We start from the raw sequence: 25,805 nt of genomic DNA, 5'->3' as shown, positions 1-25,805 counted from the left end.
GGGGACGCGGGTTTGTGCCCCGGTCTGGGAAGATCCCACATGCCGCAGAGCGGCTGGGCCCGTGAGCCATGGCCGCTGAGCCTGCGTGTCTGGAGCCTGTGCTCCACAATGGGAGAGGCCACGACAGTGAGAGGCCTGTGTACCGCAAAAAAAAAAAAAAAAAAAAAGAAAAAAGAAAATAGCCCATTGGTCAAAGAAAAAAAGAGAAATTTAAAAATATTTTGAACTGAATAAGAAGAAAACATACCTGAATCTGTGGGATGCCACTAAAACATTGTTTTTGGGGGGGTGCATTTTAGCTCTAAATACCTACATTAGGAAAGAAGAAAGATCTCAAATCAATGGCCTCCACTTCCACCGTAGGAAACTAGAAGAAGGAGAGCAAATTAAAGTCTACATAGGGACTTCCCTGGTGGTCCAGTGTTTAAGACTGCAGGCTCCCAATGCAGGGGGCCTGGGTTGCATCCCTGGTCAGGGAATTAGATCCTGCATGCTGCAACTAAGAGCCTGCATGCCGCAACGAAAATCCCGCATGTGGCAACAAAGATCCCGTGTGCACACAACTAAGACCCAGCACAGGCAAATAAATAAATAAATATTAAAAAAAATAAAGTCTACATAAACAGAGGAAAGGAGGTAATAAAGTTCAAAGTAGAAATCAATGAAATAGAAAAGCAATAGAAAAAAACCAGTGAAACTGAAAGCTGGTTCTTAGAGAAGATCAATAAAATTGACAGTTTTCTAGCCAGACTGATCAGGATAAAAAGAGAGAAGACACAGACTTACTGATATCAAGAATGAGAGATGTGACATCACTACATAATCTACAGATACTAAAAGGATAATAAGGGAATATTATGAAGAATTTTATACAGTAAATTACACAACTTAGATGAAATGGACAAATTCCTTGCCATAGACTCAATGTGTATGCCCTCCCCCAATTCTTATGTTTAAACCTTATCCCCAGTGTGATGGTATTTGGAGGTAGGACTTTGGGAGGTGCTTTGGTCATGTGGGTGAAACCCTCATGAATGGTATTAGTGTCTTTCTAAAAGAGACTCCAGGAAGACCCCTTGTTCCTTTCCACCCTGTGAAGTTACAGTGAAAAGACAGCCCTCTATGAACTAGGAAGCCAGCCATCACTAGACACTGAATCTGCCAGTGCCTTGATCTTGGACTTGCCAGCCTCAAGAAATAAATTTTTTGTTGTTTATAAGTCACCCAACCTATGGTATAGCAGCCTGAATGGGCTAAGACGTTCACAAACTATGAAAGTTTACTCAAGAAGAAATACGTAATCTGAATTGCCCTATGTGTTAAAGGAAATGAATTTATAGTTTAAAACCTACCCTCAAAGAAAACTCTAGACCCAGGTAATTTCACAGGTGAATTCTATCAAACATTTAAGGAAGAAATAACTATTCTGTACAAACTCTTCCTGAAAATGGAAGAGGGGGAAAGTCTTCACGACTCATTCTGTGAGACTGACATTACCTTGATGTGAAAACCAGATAAAGACATTACAAGAGGAAAAAAACCAAAAAACAAAACTATAGACCAGTATCCCTCATTAACATATATAAAATTTCAAACAAAATTTTAGTGAACAGAATCCAGGAATGTATGAAAAGGATAATGTATGCATGGAAAATAAGCACATGAAAAGGTGGTCAACATTACTAGTTATTAGAAAGATACAAATTAAAACTATAGCTAAGTATCACTCTAGACATAGTAGAATCTAGTTTAAATTAAAACGACTGACCTCACAGAGTGTTGGAGAGGATGTGGAACTGCGGCACTCTCATATATTGATGATAGGAATGTAAAACGGTATACTCACTCTAGAAAACTATTTGGCACTTTTTTATATACTTTTTTGTGTGTGTGTGTGTGCTACGCGGGCCTCTCACTGTTGTGGCCTCTCCCGTTGCGGAGCACAGGCTCCGGACGCGCAGGCTCAGCGGCCATGGCTCATGGGCCCAGCCGCTCCACGGCATGTGGGATCTTCCCAGACCGGGGCACGAACCCGTGTCCCCTGCATCGGCAGGCGGACTCTCAACCACTGCCACCAGGGAAGCCCCTTGGCACTTTTTTAGAGTTGCATATGCCTACCAGGTGATCTAGCCATTCCATCTTAGAATTTGCCTAAGGTAAATGAAAGCATACGTGCACACGGCTTGTACATGGGTATTCATGATAGCTTTATAATAGCCCCAAACTGAAAATAACCTATATGTTTATTAACATGGGTGAATGGATAAACATTTTGTAGTATATTCAACAGTGGAATATTACTCAGCAATAAAAATGAATGAACTTGATATAAACAGTAACATGGATGAATCTCAGAATAATTACAATGAGTGAAAGGAGCCAGACAAAAAAGAATATACTGTATGATGTCGTTTATATCAATTCTAGAAACTAATCTATAGTGACAGAAAGCAGGTCACTCCTTGCCTGGGAAGGGAGGGATGATGAAGGGGTACAAGAATATTTTGGATGTTGATGGATGTGTTCACTATCTTGATTGTGATATGGTTTCACAGGTGTATGCATTTGTGAAAACTTAGCAAACTGTACACTTTAAAATATGTGCATTTTATTGTATGTAAATTATACCTCAGCAAAGTTATTTAAAAAGCACATAAAATCCATAGAAATATTTAAAATTCCAGGGACTTTCCTGGTGGTCCAGTGAGTAAGACGCTGTGTTCCCAATGCAGGGGGCCCGGGTTCTATCTCTGGTCAGGGAACTAGATCCTGCGTGCATGCTGCAACTAAGCACCCGCATGCTGCAACTAAAGATCCCGCATGCCGCAACTAAGACCTGGTGCAGCCTAAATTACTAAATAAATAAATAAATATTTAAAGAAAATAAAATTTCAAAAGCTTAATTTTATTTTTAGAGGTATTGAGTTTAAAGATAATAGAAATCTTGACTCAGTGTTCATATTCTCTAGGTTTCTACCATGTATTACCTAAGTCTCTTAATATGTATTTTGTATAACTTTGTCTTCTTTGGTTATGATTTTTTATGCTCTGTCTGGTATCTATATATGAAATAGTTAATGACCCCTAAACTTACTGAGTTTACACAGTGTTTACATAAAGTTTTTTAACTATAGGGACAGACTCCTGATTGGATTAAGAGACTGGTTTAATTATGCTTATTACTAGTACCTTTATCTTTTCTGTTAAACTTTGAATAATTCATGATGAACTCATTTCGTTTGTTTAAATGTGAAGTTTGCTCGCTCTAGGAATTCTGTAACTCAGAAGAGAATGACTTTTAAAAAATAGTATGAATTTTGTTCATTATGTGCATTTTGCTGAAAGGAAAGCACTGTAGCCCACTTCTGATAGTTTGATTATCCTTAACAGGGCCTTAGGCATATAATAGGATCATAGTTGCATTACAAATGAATTGATGCAGTAAACTTGTACTTCATACTAGGTAAAAGCTGACAAGATGATATCAAAACAAACTTCTTGGGTTTCCCTGGTGGCGCAGTGGTTAAGAATCCACCTGCCAATGCAGGGGACACGGGTTCAAGCCTTGGTCTGGAAAGATCCCACATGCCGCAGAGCAACTAAGCCTGTGTGCCACAACTACTGAGCCTACGCTGTAGAGCCTGTGAGCCACAAGTGCTGAGCCCATGTGCCACAACTACTGAAGCCCACCTCAATGAGAAGCCTGCGCACTGCAACGAAGAGTAGCCCCGGCTTGCCACAACTAGAGAAAGCCTGTGCGCGGCAATGAAGACCCAATGCGGCCAGAAATAAATAAATAAATAAATAAATTTATTTATTTTTAAAAACAAAATTTTTTTTTTTAAAAAGTCTTCTTCTACAGAATAACAATCTGATTATAAATCCAAGTGGGAAGTGCCTGTTAATCACTTAACTCAGGAGTATTTTAACTTCGTGAGTTAGGATAAAGCATTTTATTTAATTGATGTCTTTTTTTTTTCTTCCTCTCTTCTAGGATATATAGAAGCAGCCATGATAGAAGACAAAGGGCCAAGAGTGACTGACTACTTTGTTGTGGCAGGTCTCACTGATACATCTACTCTTTTGGATCAAGAAATAAATCGTTTAGATACTAAGTCTACTGGACCTAAAGCTCCAATTACAGACATTGCAGTTATTAACAAATCAGCTGGGGAAACAGTACCTGAGGGTTACACCTGTGTTGAAGCCACTCCGTCAGCTCTGCAGGCAAACTTGAACTACGGAAGTCTGAAAAGCCCAGAACTGTTCCTCTGTTATAAGAGAGGGAGAGAGAAACCACCCCTTATTGACATTGGGTACGGTGACTTATTTTGTTTTGCTCTAGTGAAGAGAATAAAATTTATTTAAGGTTCATGGCAATAGAAATTCAAAATCCTTGATAGTTCTATTATTATTTGTTACTTCAAAATCAAGTATAGTGGGCTTCCCTGGTGGCGCAGTGGTTGAGAGTCCGCCTCCCGATGCAGGGGACACGGGTTTGTGCCCCAGTCTGGGAGGATCCCACATGCCGCGGAGTGGCTGGGCCTGTGAGCCATGGCCGCTGAGCCTGCGCGTCCGGAGCCTGTGCTCCGCAACGGGAGAGGCCACAGCAGGGAGAGGCCCGCGTACCGCCAAAAAAAAAAAAAAAAAAGAAGAAAATCAAGTATAGTAAGATATTATGTATCTCTGTCTGTCCTTACTGAATTTCTCTGTATAGGATTGAGTCATTAGATTATTTCCTTTCAAAAGTATATTGAAATGAAGGCGTTAGAGCCTGAAATGTGATTTCATTTCTTTTTGTACATATCAGATAAGCTTATTAATTAAACATAAAAGAGCAAAAAGCTATAATAAAAGACAGTATATTTTTAAGGAGCTAGTTGGGTTATGCGATGAGCTTTTGTGAAGCTCTGAACTCATTTAACAAAGGAACATTCATGTTTTAAAAAATACAATTGGGACTTCCCTGGCAGTCCAGTGGTTAAGACTCCCTGCTTCCACTGCAGGGGGCACAGGTTTGATCCCTGGTTGCGGAACTAAGATCCTGCATGCCATGGGGCATGGCCACAAAAAAAAAAAAAAAAGATGAAAAATACAGTTGCACTGTGTGGTTTTTAATGCCAGGAGCAAAGCATTTACGGTTTAGAAGGAGTATAGTTGTTATGAGGTATTTAGTGTCTAGTCCACAGCCAATGAAGATCATTCTTCTGTGTAAAAGCTTTTTCTCCAAAAATGTCTATGTTGACTCTTCTTTAAGTAAAATGTGCTTTTAGAATACCTATAATACTTTACCATATATACATGTCATGTATTAAGTTCTTCTGCTCATTATAATTACCATCAGTTAGTACAAACATATGTATTTGAGAGCATCTTGGGAAATATTTGGGATCAATTTGTTCATTTATGCAAAACACGCAGTTGGAATTTTGATGGGGATTGCATTTAATCTGCATATCAATTTGGGGGGAGTATTGCCATCTTTACCATATTAAGTCTTCCAAACTATATGAGTTTTCTTTCCATTTATTCAGGTCTTATTTCTTTTAGCACTGTTTTATGGTTTTTAGTGTACAAGTCTTTCACCTCCTTAATAAATTTTTAAAAATATTTATTTATTTTATTTATTTGGTTGTGCTGGGCCTTAGTAGCCGCAGGTGGCCTCCTTAGTTGTGGCTCGCCCGGCTCCATAGTTGTGGCATGCGAACTCTTAGTTGCAGCATGCATGTGGAATCTAGTTCCCTGACCAGGGATCAAACCCAGGCCCCCTGCATTGGGAGCACAGAGTCTTAACCACGGCACCACCAGAGAAGTCCCTCCTTAATTAATTTTATTAAATATTTCATTCTTTTGGATTCTGTTATAAATGGGATTATTTTCTTAATTTCTTTTTCGGATTGTTCATTGCTGATGTGTGGCAACACAGGTGGGTTTTATCAACTTCATGCGTTAATCTTATACCCTGCAATTTTGCTGAATTTGTTAGCTCTAATAGCTTTCTTGTGGATTTTGGGGGGATTTTTTATTGTATAGGATCATGTCATTTGCAGATGGAGATAGTTTTATTCCTTCCTTTGCACTTTGATTTATCCCCCCCAAACACACCCCCCTTGTCTTATTGCTCTGGCTAGAACTTAACAGTATGGTGTTGAATAGCAGTGGTGCAAGCAGGCATCCTTGTCTCATTCCTGATCATAGGTGGAAGGCTTTCAGTCTTTCACCATTGAGTATGATGTTAGCCGTGGGTTTTTCATAAATGCTATTTATCATGTTAAGGAAGGTCCCTTCTATTGATGGTTTTATGAGGGCTTTTACCATAAAAATATGTTGGGTTTTGTCAATTGCCTCTTTTTTAATTGATAATGATCATGTGGATTTTTCCTTCATTTTATTAATGTGATGTATTACATCGATTGCGTTTCTTAGGTTGAGTCCCTCTTTTAATGTAACCATAATACCACACCTAAAAAATGGTTAATTCTTGAATATCATCATATATCCAAATTACCCTGATTGTTCCAGGAAATGTTTTTTTTTAAACAGTTGGTCGCTGGTGGTTCTGTTCATAGTTGTTCTGATATTAAGAATGGTAGTGAGCTGCTACATTTGACCACCACTTGTTTTGCTCATCATTTCCTTTACTGTTCCAACAGAGCTTTGGTGAAATTGTCCCAAGGTCCTCATTATGTTCAAATTTCCAAAGCCAAAGGATGTTTTGTCCTTATCTTACTTTACTTTAACTCCTTTAGTATAGTACATATCACCCTATTTAGCTTCTACAATTTTCCTTCAAGTCAGTACAGTTGCAGTGGGGGTCATATACAAGTTTATAAGATTAGTGGACATAAGAGCCAGTTTAGAAAGGATGGAGCATGACTGGGAATTGGAGTTATAGAGGCTTCTTTTTGAAAGCGTGACTTTTAGGGAACGAGAAGATAGATATGGGCCTTGCTGTTTTGTCCATGGACCAGTATTGTCCATAGGGCCTGTGAGTGTGTTAGAGAGTCAGAATCTCAGGCACTGCCCTAGATCTACTTAATCTGTATTTTAACGAAATCCCCAGCAGCAATGGTTTAGGATACCTGAAAGGTGAGGGGATACAGGGTCCAGGGCTATTTTTTAACATTTCTCCCAGGAGAGAACCTTGAACATCTTTATATTGAAGGGAAGAAACCAATGGAGAAGGAAGGGTTGAAAATATAGGACTGAGAGGTTTTACTGTCAGTTTTTTTATTTTCTCTGTGGTTTTCTTAAGAAGATAGGTAATATCCATAATAGGATGGGTATGGGATAAAAGTTTGATAATATTCATGTCAGTTGAAGGGAAACCAGCCCCAGGGACTTACCTTGTGTTCCAGCCCTGACTGTTCTCTCTGTTAGCCATCCTTTAAAGGTTATCTGTTCACATCCTCATCCCCAGACCTCCCACCATATAGTTGTAATTAAAAGGGTATAAGTCTCTGAAAGATTGTTGTTCCTTGTGATTCAGGGGCATAACTTAAAAATGATGACTTAGATAATTATACTTAGATGCTTTCAGGTTGCAAGCGGCTCTTTCATATATATCTTGCAGTTCCCTAAGGCTTCTAATTTCTGTTAACTGATCCAGGTTTGCTTGAGTGTGCGGTAGTCTTTTAGCTGATCATGGTGGTAAAGTTTCTCTCCAGATCAAATAATTGTTAATATCTGGTGATTTGGTCTTTTTTCCCCTCTTTCCCCTCAATTAAGCATACTAGTGAGGTTTGGAAAAACCTGTTAGCCAGTATAAAGACAGGTACCCATCTCATTCAACTAAATATGAAACAGAGTTGTCAAACTTTTGACCTTTTGGACTGTTTTATAAACAAGATGAGATATTTATAAAAATAACAGTTTTTTTTTCCTGGAAAAGATGTTAAGTTAAAATATGTAAGATCTGATATTCCCTCATAATTTCAAATACTCCATAAAGTGTAATGTAAACAGGTCACTATATTATTGTATATGTCAGATGTGTTTTTTGAGATAAAGAATCACAGACTACAAAGTTTTTATCTTCCTTCACTTATCAGATTGATTGACTTTCATATGAATTTTTTTTCCAGCACTTTGGTTTTTGAAAATTTTCAAACATACGGAAAAGTTAACAGAATATTGTAATAAACACCAGTATCCTTTTCTCCTAAATGGTAAACTGTAGTATAATGAACAATATGCTGTCCATCTAGATTCAACAAATTAACATTTTCCAATATTTTTGTTAAACTATTTGAAATGAGGCTGAAGCTATCATAACAATTCTCCTATGAATACTTCACCATGCATGCCTTAAGACATGTTCCTAATGACCATGGTATATAGAAAATTAATAATTCCATCATATTTTTCAGTATCCACTCCCTAGCCAAATATTTGCAGTCGTCTCAAGAATGTTTATTTATAGCTTAAAAAAAAATCCAGGATCCTGTCGTGGCTTACCTGTTGTATATGGGTATTGTACCTCTTTAGTCTGTTTATCTAGAACATTCCCCAACATTTTTCTGTGATATATAGACATATCGAAGAGTCTGGGCCACTTGTCTTATAGAATGCCCTACATTCTAGATTTATCTGATTGTTTCCTCATCAAGTCATTTAACTTGTTCCTTTATTGTCAGTATTTCCTGTAAACTGGATGTTAGGTTTAAAGTCTGGATTAAATGTACATTAAATATTTTTGGCAAGAATACTTACAGGTAGTGCTAGCATCAGGAAAGCATGTAGTAACAGATTGTCCCATAATTAGTGATGCTAAGTTCAGTCACTTGGTTAAAATGGTTGTTTGCTATCTATTGTAAAGGCATTTTTATTTTTTCTGTTACTTAAGTAATTTGTGGAGTTGTGGGCATTGTTTAAATATCTTGTCGCCTAACGCCTTTTCACTTACTGTTTCCATTGGTCATTGCCTGAATTAGATCTTGTATGGGGGGATGTAAAATGAGACTTTTCTAACACTGTCATTTAAAAAATACATTTTTAATTGGCATTTTATTATAATGAAGAGCTTTCCTATTCTCTTGGCCTCATTTTTTTTAATGAGACAAATTTTTAAATTTGTTTTGAGTATAATTGAGGAACTGTGAATTTTAATTTATTCCATTTGATAAAAATCAATTACAATCCTTATTCTTTTTGCCCAAATTGTCCCAAGTTTGGCCAGTGGGAGCCCTTTCCAGCTGACTGCTATGTCAATCAAAATTTGGAGCTATGTGTATTCATTGTTACTGAGGTGTCTATTTTTTATATAAACAAATATTTATATAAATCATGAGTTCATACTCATATTTCAACTTCAAATTTTAACATTAAAATCTTACTGAACTCATTTTGGATTGTATCTTGTTTCTCTTATGCTGAAAATCTTGGTTTCTAAATCATAAATATGTTACTTATTTATCTTATTTACATAAGGTAATCTCAAGTTATAGTATCAGTTTTACTACCAGTAGTAATTCTGTTACTGAGTTCCTTGTCCCTAGAATAAAACCCATTAAGCATTTACAGAGTACTGTGTTAAAAAATTATATGAAATAGTTTTTCTATGTGGTTATATTACCAATTTGCTATGCAGTTAGGTTCATTTGTTCCTTTTTGTGTTTCATTTGTTTTAAAATTCTTTCTTTTAATGTGGAAAATATTGTTGTGGTTCAGAACACATAAAAAGATATATTTAGAGTAGTATTGCTTCAGTTTCTGTTTCTTCTACTCCTTTCTCCATACTTTCTGCCCTCTCCTCCCCTGTTGTTTAGTTTCTGATTTATCCTTTTAAATGTGTGTTTTTACAGAAATAAACAAACACATATGTGTGTATAGTTTTATTTCTTCCTCTTAAACAAAATGCAGATACTGTGTACACTATTTTATACTCTGTTTTTTCACCTAACAACATCTCCTGGGAACCACTCCATTTCTGAAAATGGAGATCTTTCTCACTCTTTTTTTTTTTTTTTTTAATAGCTTTGTAGCACTTATTTGTGTGGATGTATCATACTTTATTCAGCCAGCCTCTATTGATGGACATTTGGGTTCTTTCCTATCTTGTGCCGTTAAAGAATGCTTTGGTGAATAATGTTGTGCATATGTTGTTACGTATTTGTGGAGTTATATTTTCAGGTAGATCCTAGAAAGGAATTGCTGGGTTAAAAGATACATACATGCATAATTTTGTTAAATGTTACCAAATTTCCCTCCATTGTGATTGTGCCATTTTATACTACCATCATCACTGTATGTCAGTGCTTCTTTCCCCACAATGCCATCAACAAAGTATGTGATAAGATTTTTGAACTTTTGTCAGTCTCACAGTAGAGAAATGGTATGTCAGAATAATTTTAATGAGGTTAAGTATTTCTTCAATGTTTAAGGACCGTTTTTTCTTTTGTGAACTCTTAATGTCTTTTGGCATTAACTGTTTGTTAATGTCTTTTTTAAAAACAGGTTTTTGATTAATTCTTTTAAAATTCAGGATAGTGGTTTTCCTTAATGATATAGTGATTGGAAGGGAGAATAATGAGAACCATTGGTGATTGTCTGTTTTTTGGTCTGGAGCTGGTTATACAGGTTTGTACACTTTATGCCAATAAACTGAGCAATATGCTTAAGTAAAAAAATAAAATCAGGTTTTTGGTCTTTTTCTTGTTTTTTTAATGAGATTTTTATGTGTTAGGAAGATGAACTTTTTGTAAAAAGAGTCACCAGATGTTTTCTCCAAGTTTATTAATTTGTCTTTTTTAAAAATTGAAGTATAGTTGACTTACACTGTTATGTTAATTTATAAGGTATACAGTGTAGTGATTGAATATTTATACTCCATATAAAGTTATAAAATATTGATTATATTCCCTGTGTTGTACATTACAGCCTTGCAACTTATTACAAGTAGTTTGTATCTCTTAATCCCTTTTACCTATTTTGCCCCTTCTCCATTCCTCTCCCCTTATAATTTGTCTTTTGACTTGGTTTACAGCGTTTTTTTGTCATGTAAAGTTTATTTTATGAAGTTTATTTTCTTAACTCTTTTCTTTTATTGCCTCTAGATTTTGAGTCATAGTTAGATTTTTCCTTACTGCTAGGTTTTCTTTTAGTATGTTTTCATTCTTTACATTTACATATGTGATCCACTGGGAGCCCTTTCTGTGTATAGTGTTGAACTACAGATAGAATTTTGTTTGTTTATTTTTCCCAAATGGTAATTTACTTATTCACGCACCGCTTATTAAATTAAAAAGTCCATCTTTCCCTCAGTGTATTGAGGTGTCACCTTTATCATATACTAGATTTCTGTTCATTGTTCTTTCTATTTACTCATTTGCCAATAGTATTTTGATTTAAATATGGAGGCTTTATAGTGTTATATTTAGTTGGGCTTTAACAACTTCATTGAGCTATAATTCACATATCATACAATTCACCCATCTGGTCTTTAGTATATTCACAGAGTTGTGTAGCCACAATCCATTTTAGAACACTTTCATCACTCTAAAAAGAAACCTTATACCCTTAGCAGTCACTCCAATACTCTTTCCTACTCTCTAGTCCTAGGCAACTACTAAATTACTTTCTGTCTCTGTATATATACCTGTTCTGGACATTTCATGTAAATGCAATCATACTATATGTGGTCTTTTTTGTCTGGCTTTTTTCACTTAATATGTTTACAAGGTTCATCCATGTTGTACTATGTATCAGTACTTCTTTGTTTTTATTGATCCATGATATTGTTACATGGCTATACTACAGTCTACATATCCATTCATTAGTTGATGGACATTTGATTGTTTCCACTTTTTGGCTGTTGTGGATAATGCTGTTATAAGCATTTGTGTACCAGCGTTTGCATAGATGTGTTTTCTTTTCTCTTGTGTATATATTGAGAAGAATCTATGTTTACTTTTCCTCTTGGGTCATGTGGAAAATATGTTTAACCCATTGAGGAACCGTCAGACTGTTTTCCAGAGCTGTTGATTTCCACCAGCATTGTATGAGGATTCCAATTTTTCTGACACTTGTTATTATTTGTCTTTTTTATTCTAGCCATTCCCATGAATGTGAAGTGGTATCTCATCATGGTTTGATTTGCAGTTCCCTAATGGCTAATAGTATGTTCAAGATCTTTTTATGTGCTTTCGGACATTTGTATATCCTCTTTAGACAAATGTCTATTTAGATTCTTTGCCCATTAAAAACAAAGATGTTTTATTTTAAAATAATTTTACTTTTACAGAAGAATCGTAAAGATAGTACAGAGAATTCCTATATAGCCTTTGCCAGTCCTGTGACCGTTTTTAAATGGTGTAATTTTTTTATATTGATTTGTAAGATTTTTTTTTTACATATTCTGGAAAGAATTTCCTAGTTAAATATATGATTTGCAAATATTTTCTCACAATCTGTGGTTATCATTTCACTTTCTTTTTTTTTTTTTTTCATTTTTTTTTTATTGCGGTACATGGGCCTCTCACTGCTGTGGCCTCTCCCGTTGTGGAGCACAGGCTCCGGACGTGCAGGCTCAGCGGCCATGGCTCACGGGCCCAGCCGCTCCGCGACATGTGGGATCTTCCTGGACCGGGGTACGAACCTGTGTCCCCTGCATCGGCAGGCGGACTCCCAACCACTGTGCCACCAGGGAAGCCCCCATTTCACTTTCTTGATGGTATCAATTGTAGCACGGAAGTTATTAATTTTAATGAAGTCCAGTTTATCTGTTTTTCTTTTGTCACTTGTGCTTTTGGTGTCATATAAAAAGGCTTAGTCTAACACAAGGCCACAAAGACTTATTCCTATGTTTTTTTCTAGGAATTTTATAGTTTTAACTCTTACATCTAAGTGTTTTATCCATTTTTGGTTTTCTGGTGTGTAGTGTAAGGAAGGGGTCCAACTTTGTTCTTTTGCATTTGGATATCCAGTTTGTCCCAGCACCATTTGTTGAAAAGATTATTCTTTTTCCATTGATTTATCTTGCCACTCTTGTCAAAATCAATTGACTGTAAGTGTATGGGTTTAATTCCAGACTGTCCACGTTATTCCATTGATCTATATGTTTATCCTTATTCTAGCACTGCACTGTACTGATGACTAGATTGGTAGTAAGTTTTGAAATGGGGGAGTGTGAATCCTCCAAGTCTGTTGTTTTTTTCTAGATTGCTTTGGCCTATACTGGGTCCCTTGCATTTCCATATGAACTTTAGGATTTTGTTGCCTGTTTCTAAAAAAGCAGGCAGCTAGGATTTAGATAGTAATTTGACATCTAACCAATATTAAGTCTTCTTATCTATGACCATGAGATGACTTTTATTTATTAGCTCATCTCTAATTTCTTTAAATGGTGTTTTATAGTTTCAGTCAGGGGATTTTTTTTTTTTTTTTTTTTTTTTTTTACGGTACGCAGGCCTCTCACTGCTGTGGCCTCTCCCGTTGCGGAGCACAGGCTCCACATGCGCAGGCTCAGCGGCCATGGCTCATGGGCCTAGCCGCTCTGCGGCATGTGGGATCCTCCCGGACCGGGGCATGAACCTGTGTCCCCTGCCTCAGCAGGCGGACTCTCAACCACTGCGCCACCAGGGAAGCCCAGTCGGGATTTTTAAAGGTGGAATTTTGACAGGAATTATGATGGTAAATTTTGTGAAAACATCTGAATACTAGATAAAACTTCTGAGAATTGACCTGAGGATGATTGTGGTATTGCCCCTTTTTTGTTTCATATGTTTCTTGTAATAAGCAATAAAAAAAATCAAGTTGTTTGATCCTATTTACACTTCTAAAATTGTATTCTAGCTGTTGAAAAATAGTAGGAGATTTATAATTCCCAAAGTAATTATTTTAGTTTTGGTTTGCAGTTAAGGTTTGGGAAACAACAGGGGAGACCAAAAAAAATTAATTTTGTTCTCAAGGAGAAAACTAGCCTTTAACCTGACATATGTTTACTTATTTATTTATTTCTTTCCTCCCTGCCATGCAGAGTTTTATATGATGGGAAAGAAAGACTAATTCCAGGATGTGAAGTGATCCAAGCCACACCCTATGGTCGCTGTGCCAATGTCAACAATAGTTCAACTACTTCACAAAGAATCTTTATTACTTATCGAAGGGCTCCTCTAATTCGACCCCAGAATTCATTGGCTGTAACTGATATCTGTGTTATCGTAACCAGTAAGGGAGAAACCCCTCCTCATACCTTCTGCAAAGTTGACAAAAACTTAAATTGTGGAATGGTAAGAATAAAGTTTTATTTCCAAAATTTCATAAGAAAATTAAAAAAAATTTTGGACTTCTCTTTATTATTGGGCTTATTATTTACTCTCAGTTTATATTGTCATGATTTTTTTTATTACTTTTAGCTCTCTAATTTTTATGGTTCATAATAACTTAAAAAAATCCTTAGCTACCTGATGTTTTAGAATAATTTCATCCAGAAAATAGATGCTTAAAGTCAGGGATTTTTTTTTTTGATATGTGCTAATACATTACACTAATATACAGGTTTTGTTAGCTTTTGGGTTTTAGTGGTGTCTTCAAGGACAATTGCAGGGAGATTGGGTCAAGACACCCTTTATATTTATTTATTTATTTTAAACATTGTAGTTTTCATATTTATTTTAAAAGGGCTCTACTGAAGAAGAAAATGCAACATATACATTGGATTTATAGTTTTATGACACTAAACTTTACTGTTGGATTATGTTTATTTTGAAAAACAACTTAAAGCAAACTAATATTAGCTTAAATGAGGTATAGGCAGAGCTGACCCATGCACCCAAGGCTATTAGTCAAGACAGGTTTGCCTCTGGAGATAATGACTTCATAGCATCTAGTGACCCCGGTCTTCCCTAGTCTGGGCTCAGCACCCACGTTTTGTGCTGTTTCTTTCAAATAGAGGGAGCCTCTGCATGACTACAGAATTGTAAAATTTTTGAAACAACCTTTGCATCAGTTTAATTTTCGTGGCAATGTTTTTTTATTCCTTTTCTTCTAGTGTTTTCAGTTTCATGTTTTGCTATATTGTATACTATATAGTCTGTTTGATAAACATGTTTTAAATAGACTTCCTTGAGGAAATAATCAAAATCTTTAGAAGACATTCAACAAAATCAATTTATTATCACTCTTCTGTCTTTTTTTTAAACCTAATTTCTATTTTACAGTGGGGTTCCAGTGTGTTTCTGTGTTATAAGAAGTCTGTGCCTGCTTCTAATGCAATAGCATATAAAGCTGGTAAGTAAATGGGAAAAAAAAAGGTCTCTGTATTGTTGCACACTAACATTTGGTTAGAAGAGATAGTGTATGCTCCCTTATACAGTTTGTGGAATTGATCTATTCATAAATTGAATTATCTGTAACTTTAGCATGTAAAGGCGTAAGTTTTCCTAAATACATTACATACTGCAAGATACATTAGTATTACCCCCCACCAACAAAAATATACTGTTAATTAAATGGAAAATTTTATTCCAAACAAGCATTTGTGGAATAAACATTCAGTTTTAGTCAACACTAATAGATTTAATAGTTGAGTGGAAAATATTTACTCTCTGACCTTTTATATTTTGGCAGTCAGAAAGGTGTCAAAGTACATCTTTACTTCTTATATATTTCCTTCTCTTATCTCTGTGTGTCTGATTTGAAACCACATGTTACTTGCCATGAAAGGTGGAGTTGCTTCCTTTCTCCCTTGTTGCAAAGAATCAGCTATATGGAAGAGAGGAGGGCCTGAGAACCTTTTCTGCCATGAAGTGTTTGAGAAATCTATCGCCACATTCTTACTGCACAGTAAAGTGTCAAGGGCTGTAAAGATTTAAGTGTGACCTCTTCATCCCACTGGTATGGTGGGATAAAAACTGAAAATACAGGTATGCTCCAGTTGTAAATAGAAGAGATACTGGAATACTTCTTTGTGAAAGGAAGCAGTGTCAATTACTTTTTATTGTGCACAATTTTTGGAATAAAGTTTTACTTCAGGGAAGTCAGGCCAATCCATATATGAGAAATCTTAATTGTCTTCATAAAGACATTCATACTAATGTATCAAACCATTTAATATAAAAGTAAAGGCAGCAATTAACAGTTATAAATTTCAGTATCACTTTAAAATGTAATACTGTTAATATTGCTGTAATGTGTTGATTATATATGATTTCCTTAGAAGTTTTTTTTTTTTTTTTGGTGGTGAAGTGTCACTTAAAGAAAACGTATAGAAACAAGTTTTGTGAAGGTGTTCAGGTATTTGATATAAGACATATTTTAGAATAAAGAATTTTGGAGACTGAATTTGGACTCAAAATTCTGCTACTGACTTTCAAGTGTTTAACCTAGAGGTGGTCTGTGTGTTAGAGATATTAGAGGCTAATGAATTGATGCCATGTAGCTACTTTATTCTGAAGGGTCTTTGTTATGCTTCTCAGAGTGCCCCCTGCTCCTGCTTCTGTGATCTCGCATACTCTGTACAGAAACAAGAGTTTCTGTCTCATTTACTTTTCATGTTACATTCATTTTACACTGCTGCTCTCTCAAGAAAAGTTTAGGGTCTGTGATAATTTCTGCTGCCTTGGCATTATTTCATAACACTTGTCCCTTCCCTGAATTTTTTTTTCTCTCCACAGAAGACTAACTGAAATAGTTGATAAATTTCCCTGTATGTTTCTTGCATTCTCTAAGATGTTGGCAGTATGTAGGGAAAATACATTAAGATTAATGATCCTGTTGAATAGAGTTTTAACTAGTATATTTAATACATTTTAATGTTATAGTGAACTTTAAGTCCATGGGTAAAAATAAATGGTAAATTTGTTATTTATTTTAGTGATATGGAAAGAGAAAAATTGATCTTGAAATTTCACACAAATATTTCTGTAAAATGTGCTATTAAAATATCCTATTAATATGTATTAATATGTAATATGTAAAATATCCTATTAATATGTATAACATTAATATGTAATTAGTAACTATTTAAAAGTAACTATTTTTAAAAAATTATCGGGAGTTCCCTGGCAGTCCAGTGGTTAGGACTTGGTGCTTTCACTGCCGTGGGCCCGGGTTCAATCCCTGGTCAGGGAACTAAGATCCTGCAAGCCGTGTAGCACAGCCAAAGAATAAAAAATAATAAAATAATAAATAATTAAATATCATTATGTCCTTTCTCCAATAGGTTTAATTTTTAGGTATCCAGAAGAGGACTATGAGTCATTTCCACTCTCGGAATCTGTCCCTCTCTTCTGCCTTCCAATGGGGGCTACAATTGAATGTTGGGATCCCCAAAGCAAATACCCTCTTCCAGTTTTTTCAACTTTTGTCCTCACAGCCTCTTCTGCTGAAAAGGTATATTTTTTCCTCTTTTATTAAACCTATTTTGTCCACGTTTTTAATCCATAAAATGATTAATATAAGTTTAATGTGAATGTTAGGATTATTTGGACACAATACATTCCTGTTTAAATTTGTACTATAATGCCCAAAGTGAGATGTCTACATGAAAGTTGGGATCAGGATGCTGATACCCCTGGAGTGTCTATAGGAGCAAATATAAAGTCTCTGGAGAGATACCCTCAAAACCCAGGCCTCAACATGAGATTCTAGTGAAAGTTAGAAGACATAGGTACCATAGGAAGAATCAACAAGACACAGAGCTGGATTACACCCTTAAGATATTGAAATGATAGAATAACAATATCAAAGATATTATAAATTGAATATATAATTGAAATGATTCAAGACCTAATAGAGGGGCTCAGAACATCAAGGAAAGAACAGGATATTTTGAAAAATGAGTAGACAGGTTGAAAAAGCAATCAAATGTCTAGAAATGAAAATATCCATAAAATTTAAAATGTAATGAATGGTTTAAACAGCAGATAAGTCATACATGAAGGAAGAATTAATGAAGTGGAAAATAGGTTATCTTGAATGTGGCACAGGAATATATAAAACATAAAAGGAGTTTAAAAATGCAGAGGATAGAATCAAATGGACCAATAGATATTTAATGAACCCCAAAAGGAGAGACTAGAAAAGGGAGAGACAGCATTTTAAGAGCTAGTGGTTGATTGAGAGTTTTCCAACGTTGATGAAAAATTGAGTTTTTCAGGTTAAAGATACACTCTGAATCTTCAGCAGAAAAAAAATAAAAGTACAAAACCACCTCTTTTCATATTATAGTAAAATGATAGAATACCAAAGACAAAAAACAACCAGAAAGAAAAGACATACTTACAAAGGTATAACTATTAATTGATGGCTAATTTCTCAACAACAACAGTGAGGGTCATAAGACAAATAATACATTAAAATTGAGGGAGTAAGTGAAGATAGTTTAAACAGTATGCAGAAAGTGCTAGCCATAAAAGAAAAGATGAATAATAGGACCTCATTGGAGTTAAGGACATCTGTTCATTCAAAGGTACCATTAAGAGGGTGGAAAAGCAGGCCCCAGGCTGGGAGAAAGTAATGTGATACTGTAGGTATTCCATAAGGGTCTTGTATTCAGAATACTTAAAGAACTTCTATATTGTCATCAAGGATAAGAAATAACTCTGTGGCCCAACAGGTATACACCTGAGCATATCCCAAGAGAAATGAGTATATATATTCTCCAAAACACATGTATATTTGTATACTTTATTGGTAATAGCCAAAAATTCAAAACGTGTATAAACAGTAATAATAACATAGAATGATAATTTAAAATAAAAAAGAGATGGCAAAAAAGCAATATTAGGAAATAAAAAGTAAATAAAACTACAGATCTAGTAGAAATTTAAAAATTGAAAACTTTCTTAGGAAATTTGATAGAATAGCCAATTTTATTGAAATGTGTAACTAACCAAGGCTGACTCTTGTGGAGCAAACAAAAATACATCTGTGTCTTCATTCTCCAGTCTTCAAGTTTACAGCTACTGTACTGAAGATGATAATTAAGGTTAAGTGTCCAGCACAGTGTCTGGAACATAATAAAATACTCACTAAATGGAAGGCCAGTACTATATTGACTGGATTGCTTACAAGTAAGCTAACTCTTTAGCTTAAAAATCATTTATAGTTTCTTCCATTGAAAGCAATAAATATAAATGAATATTTTAATATCTTCAAACACTTAAGCATTACCAAAGTTACTTTGACCATTAGAGAACAACAAAGCCTCATTGTGATGCTTTTGACATATTGCTTGTTAAGAACCCCAGAGATGACTTTGAAATAATTGTATCTGAGAGTGTTATTTGTATCAGTAAAGACAAGGGTTAATGTGATATAACAGACACATGTATATATGACATATATACATACACATATGTATATAGTGACTAAACAGTTAAAAGATTTATAAAAGTATCACTTAACCATTTCCAGAGCGTTTTCATCACTCTAAACAGAAGTTTCTTCCACTCCTATCCTATGTCCCTCTTTTCTACTATCTGTCTCTACCAATTTGTCTATTCTAGGTAGCACATATAAATGGAATCATATAATATTTGTCTTTTTGTGTCTGGCTTATTTCACTTAGCGTAATGTTATCAAGGTTCATCCATGTTGCAGTATTTATCAGAATTTGATTCCTTGTTAAGGATGAATAATATTCTCTTGAGTGTATATGTAGTCAGCCCACCGTATCCAGGGATGCCCAACCTGTGGATCTGGAGGGCCGACTGTACTACATCATTTTATATAAGGGACTTGAGCATTCATGGATCTTGGTATCCGCTGGGGGTCTTGGAATCAACCCCCTCGAATACGGAGGGATGACTATACCACATTTTGTTTATCTGTTCGTCTGTTGATGGACATTGGGTTGTTTCTATCTTTTGGTTATTGTGAATAATGCTGTTACGAACATTGGTGTACAAGTATTTGTTTGAGTCCCTGCTTTCAGTTCTTTTGGGTATATACCTAGGAGAGAAATTGCTGGATCATAGGGTAATTGTTTAACTTTTGGAGGAGCTGCCAAACTGTTTTCCCCCATAGGTGCACCATTTTACATTCCCATCAACAATGTTTGAGATTCTTTTTTTTCATTTACCTGTCATATGTACTCTAAGCAAATACTTCTTTTGGAATAAGAGAAAAAGAGAAATTAATTTTTAAAAGCACTCAAATTTTACAATGGAATTTTTTTACTCTGTAGGTATATGGAGCTGCCATCCAGTTTTATGAACCTTACTCTCGAGAACTTCTAACAGAAAAACAGCTTATGCAGCTGGGCCTGTTGACACCTGTGGAGAGAAAAATGGTCTCCAAATCCATCAATTCAAACAAATGCATTTGTTTGCTCTCACACTGGCCTTTTTTTGAAGCTTTTAGAAAATTTCTCATGTTTATCTACAAACTTTCTGTGTCTGGACCACATCCTCTTCCCATTGAAAAGTATGTATAATGATCTGAAGGATGTCTGGTGGAAAAATTGGATGTATATGTGTACATTTCATTGTTTACCTGACTTTAAGCATCAGAGTTGAAAGGGAAGGAGAGTCACAGTCATCCTACTTTTTACTTGCTCCCTTCTTCACCTGAATCATTGACTCTGAATTTAAAATTGAGGAGTGGTGGTGAGGATGACCAGATAAAAATCTTCTGAGAATTCAGCTGAGGAAGAAACATATATATACATTATATTGTATATGTTCTTCCTACTCATTCTTAAATAACCAAGAGAAAAATAGCTGTTGTTGCACACACACCCCAACTATCCAAATGATCATTGCAAGTTAAACATCTCTAAACGGATGTAGAAATTAATGGTGTTAATTGATGTTAATTGATTAATTGATGTTAAAAGTAAGGTTTTGGTTTTAGCATTGATAGAACTCTACGTGCTTTCCCTTTGATTTGTAATTCTCTTCATCATGGAAATGTTTTGTAAGCAAGAAAAATAGATGTGGAACCACTGTCTTTTTAAAACCACATCTTTTCTGACTTCTAGTGGTACGTTGACTTGTTTATTATGGTAAATAACTCATGTATCCTGCTAACAAAGCAAGTCAAGATCTTTGGTGGAAATGTGTTACACTGTGTGTAAACAGATTTTTCTTAAACTTTGCAAAATTTCACATTATAGCAAAAAGATTATCAGTGAAGCATACTAGTTTAGTGGATAAGAGGGGGCCAGTTACCTGTAGGTTTTAAAGTAATGCTGCTCAAAAATCAACTTTATAAAATAGTAAAAGTGCTATGCATAAACACATAAAATTTGGTATAGCAATATGGTTTCAGCTTTCTTGTATTACTGGAATGACAGTCTAATGGTTCATAATTCTAGATTTAACTTTCAGCTGTCAGATTAACTTAAAATTGATTGAAGTAAATTTAATGTTAATAATAAGCTAGCAGCCTTTTGAAAAATTAAGGTTCTGTGAAATTTGTGGAAAAAAAATCAGTGTATATCATCAATTCTTTTTTTTCAGTTGAAATAATACTTTGCATTTAGTGGCTCCTAAGAGCTCAAAACTTTGGAAAAACTTGAGTTATTATGTATAGGTGGAGAAATAGGACAAGTGATTTGCCCAAAGTTATAGTGTAAGAACTATATTAATTTAATTAATATTATTAGATTGAATTCTGTATTAGTTTTGATTCATTATATCACAGTTAGTTACTCCCCATACTGATACTGATAACCAGGGCAATAAATGTTAGCTTCTTTCATGAAAACTCTATTTATGTTATTCTTATTTTCCTGATGATAATAGGGTATATTAATCTGGACTTTTAATCAGGAAATACATTTTGCATTTTAGAAGTTGCATTCCACTCATAGTGGAATGAGTACATTTATTTACACTAAGTAACTTTATTTATTTATTTAGCTTAAGTTTTAGGTAAGTGGCTCTGTCAGGTCCAGGATGATGAATAATGGTATTTAAGATCTGTTAAAATCATGAAGCATTTTAGAAAAGTAATTATCTTTATTTCAAAAATTTTTTCTAGGCACATTTCACATTTTATGCAAAACATCCCTTTTCCTTCACCACAAAGACCAAGAATCCTGGTACAGGTAATAAAAAAGAGTATGTTTGAAGGGAGTGCTGCATATGTTCATTCCAGTCATTGCAATGTGGACGCTATGGCCCTTTTGGTTTGAGGCGGAGCAAGATGCATCCATGAAATCCTTGAATTTTCTGTATTTTATATCTTTAGCTAATATTCTTTTGTACTGTTTTTTTGAATTTTGGGTATACAGAATTGGAATAATTACAATACTTGGTTCATGACATCATCATTGTTTCATGTGTGGCCTTTACGTAGCTGACTTTAATAACGTAAAACCCAAAATTATGTTGAGGGCATGTTTTTAATATTCGAGTGACTAATAAATATCAAATGTGAAATTGGTTATGGTTGGAAGGCGGAAGTGAAGCAGTCTGTGATAGTGTTGTTAAAGGACCAGTTTCTTTTTATTTCCAGTCAGTGGCAGACCTATATAAGTGTATAGCTTGTGACGTAAGCAGCTTACCATATGAGATCAGTATAGACGTGAACAGGTCTAACCCTGTCCAAAGACATGAGTTCACTGATAATGTACTTGGATGTGAGAGCAGTGTCAGAGTGCCATGAAAGTTTCTAAATCGCTTTCTCTCTATTTATATACTGTTTCTTCTTGGACCAATAACAGTTTGCAGACTGATCTATAGAGGCAAGCTATTTAAACATTTTTTTCTAAGATGGTTATTAACATTATATGTGTTAGTCAAATATTGTTAATCTTGAATGTATTTCAGTTCAGCAAGTATTAATATATATTCAGCAATTGCCAAATAGAGAGTAAATAAATTAGAGGCTTTTAAAAAGCAGTTATTCCATAATTTTTAAAAAGCTGTATTTTAATCAATTAACTGAATCAAAATTCAGTTGAATTAACCATTTAATTTTAAAGAACTATATACTTCTAAGTAAATAACAGCTATTGTTTTATATTTTAGTACATGTTTCCAAATCTGTATCAGTCTGCCTATTAAACTATTTTCCATTTTACCCTTGATCTAAATATTTAGGTTTCAAAATTGGCTTGGTTAATTTATCATTTTTTTTCTTTTTTTAAGCTATCAGTCCATGATGCGTTAATATTATCACAACCAGTTTCTACACCTTTACCACTAAGGTAATTAATGGTATATAAAATAATACATTTGTTCACTTGGAGCAGAATGCTTTAAAATATTTTAAGGGTTAGTATAATAGAGTTGTGTTATCTTTACAAACTAAGAATAGCCTTAATGTTTCTAACTTTGATAGCTGGGGCCATTCAGCATTTTAAAAATGGAACACTTAAAGAAAGTTGCAAGATTGAATGTAGGGAATACCTCCCTTTTCCTCTCATCTCCCTTCCGCATATCCAGTTCCTTACTAAATGTTCAAGGTGAACTGATTTTACCTCCTAAAATGTCTTGAATCTATTGGCTTCTCTTCATCTGCGTCACTAGTCCAGGCTAGCATGATCTTTTATCTGGACTACTTCATTATGAGCCTCTTAATTGGCACTCTTTTGCTCTTGTCTTTCAGTTTTTTATCCACACTGCAGCCAATGTTTCCTTTTTTTTTTTGCGGTACACAGGCCTTTCACTGTTGTGGCCTCTCCCGTTGCGGAGCACAGGCTCCGGATGCGCAGGCTCAGCAGCCATGGCTCACAGGCCCAGCCGCTATGCGGCATGTGGGATCCTCCCAGACCGGGGCACGAACCCGTGTCCCCTGCATCGGCAGGCGGACTCTCAACCACTGCGCCACCAAGGAAGTCCCAATGTTTCCTTTTGAGAATGCAAATATAAAATTGTTGGAGAATGCAAATATTTCTATTTTGGGCATAATCTCTTGTTGTTTTCATCCCTTCCTTTAATATGCTTTAGTCACAGTAGGTTTATTTCAATTTCTTGAACATGACAATTGCTTTTCCTTGCTTCAGGACCTTTGCAAATGTTGTCTCCCCACCAACCCCTACCTTCTTTCTTTAGAGCTCGGCTCAAATGGCTGTTCTTTAGGAAAATCTTTCCTAATAAACGCCCTTGTTACCAAAGGATGAGTTTGAATCATTCTGCTATACCATCTTATTAAATTTGCTACTTTTCAGTGATGACTAAATCAGGACTTGAAATTAATATTAGATTCTCAATTTATTAATATTTAGGAAATAATTTAATAAGCAAATCTTAGCACCTTTTGGTGAAATAGTTCATAATCACCTCTTTTTCTCTCCTTTTCTAGTGGAGCCAACTTTAGCACCTTGTTAATGAATCTGGGTCCTGAGAATTGTGCAACACTGCTGCTCTTTGTTTTACTTGAGAGCAAGATTTTGCTGCATTCTCTTAGGCCAGCTGTGTTGACTGGAGTAGCTGAAGCTGTTGTAGCTGTAAGTATAGAATTTTCTTTTTAGTGCAGAATTCTTGACAGAGAATTTTTACTCTAAAGGGAAATTTCCTTCAACCAAAGCTTTGAAATTACCACTAAATGTTTAACATAAATGTAGTAGGGTGGCAAAGAGAAATACTAAATATAAAGAAAAAAAGTGATTTCTATTGAGAGAAAATTCCAATTTCTAATTTTTCATATTTTAGAGCTCTTCAGAGAATCTATATGATTACATAATAATAGAACTTGTGAATGAAGCTTACTGTATTAAATGAGAAGCTCTGGTCAATTTCAGCTACCCTAAAATTGTGGACATGAATTACATGACTAATTTCTCCCAATTTTAACTTTTAATCATTGTGAGCCAGTAATGTATAGGAAAATCTAGGTGATTGTGAAATTGGATAATGTACAAATGTTTAGCTATTGTGAAAAGCATAAATAAAAGTTAAATCAAGTCCTGTTTTAAAACCTCTTGATGGCTTCCCATTGCAATTAGAAGGAGGTCTGATCATGTAGGGCTTTATAGGTCATAATATAGAATTTTGGATGTTCCATTTCTCTACCTCTATTTTCCACTATTTGTTTAGTTTAAAATAGCTGACTCTCCTCTCTTCCCTTCCCCATTTTACTCTCATGGAAGTAAGGATCTTTTTTAGGTCTCTTTTTTACTCCTGTGTCCTCAGCATTTATCACAGTTAAATAGCATGGAGTAAACACTCAATAAATACTTGTTAAATCAACAAATGGGGTATGTCTCCAAGATATTATTCTGGTCAGAGAAATGCTGCTAGGACTGAAAACAGTAATAACCATTTGAGATGGTTTATGGGGGCAAAGATCCTAATTATGTACTAATTTTCCAAGCCTCTACAGTTGCATGTAAAAGCAAAAGTTGTTATAACATGAAAATATTTGTTAATGAACTGACCAGCTTTAGGAAGTTCCCACTCAAGTATTTCTTCCTATAAAACTTTAGGGATTATCCATGCCCCTCTATCTGAATCTCTGTGGCCCAGTCTCTTGCAATGTGAAATTGGAGATCTTATTAAAATGCAAGATTGCATGAAATTTATGTAACCGATGTTGGAGAACAGTCTGAATTGCTTGCAAAACTATTGATAAATGAGGATTTGATAGGCAAATTACCATTTAAAGAGGAGAAAATTGAAAAGAATCGTGATAATTTAAATTCCTCAAAAGGAGAGTGATTTGAATATCAAAGAATATTGAAGAGTTAATTGAGCCCCATAGCAAAAATTGATGGAACCAATGAGTATTCTTGTAAAATTGACATTATTTATGATTGTGCTGCAAAAGTCAAAGGTGAAGACAAGGGTGTCATATTTTGTTGTCCAGTAGTTTTGTTCTGAAATTTCTTATGTAGTTAGAGGTATAACATACCTTTTGTTGAATGGTAGATAGTCAGTTTTCCCTGGAGGAAATCTGAAGTCCTTGCAAGGTCC

At 35.0% G+C, this 25,805-nt stretch overlaps 1 protein-coding gene across 5 annotated transcripts in view; it reads left to right on the top strand.

The window, feature by feature from the left end:
• Positions 1–25,805, top strand: part of DENND4C (DENN domain containing 4C) — a 124,146-nt gene that overhangs the window by 25,279 nt on the left and 73,062 nt on the right. For 4 of the 5 annotated variants that reach the window (XM_081237844.1, XM_081237843.1, XM_081237842.1 and 1 more), the window contains exons 2-9: positions 3,995–4,316; positions 13,976–14,228; positions 15,159–15,228; positions 17,162–17,331; positions 20,129–20,367; positions 21,928–21,994; positions 23,040–23,098; positions 24,196–24,340. In XM_081237844.1, the coding sequence (XP_081093970.1) occupies positions 4,012–4,316; positions 13,976–14,228; positions 15,159–15,228; positions 17,162–17,331; positions 20,129–20,367; positions 21,928–21,994; positions 23,040–23,098; positions 24,196–24,340 (1,308 nt within the window). In that variant the 5' untranslated portion in view covers positions 3,995–4,011. The remainder of the gene's footprint in view (positions 1–3,994; positions 4,317–13,975; positions 14,229–15,158; positions 15,229–17,161; positions 17,332–20,128; positions 20,368–21,927; positions 21,995–23,039; positions 23,099–24,195; positions 24,341–25,805) is intronic. The other variant, XM_081237845.1, reaches the window with a different exon arrangement.

Source organism: Mesoplodon bidens (assembly GCF_964165515.1).
Source record: "Mesoplodon bidens genome assembly, chromosome: 6".
In the NCBI taxonomy this organism is placed as follows: Eukaryota; Metazoa; Chordata; class Mammalia; order Artiodactyla; family Ziphiidae; genus Mesoplodon; species Mesoplodon bidens.
Note: the sequence above shows the minus strand (reverse complement) of the source record. Positions and strands in the feature narration are given on the sequence as shown.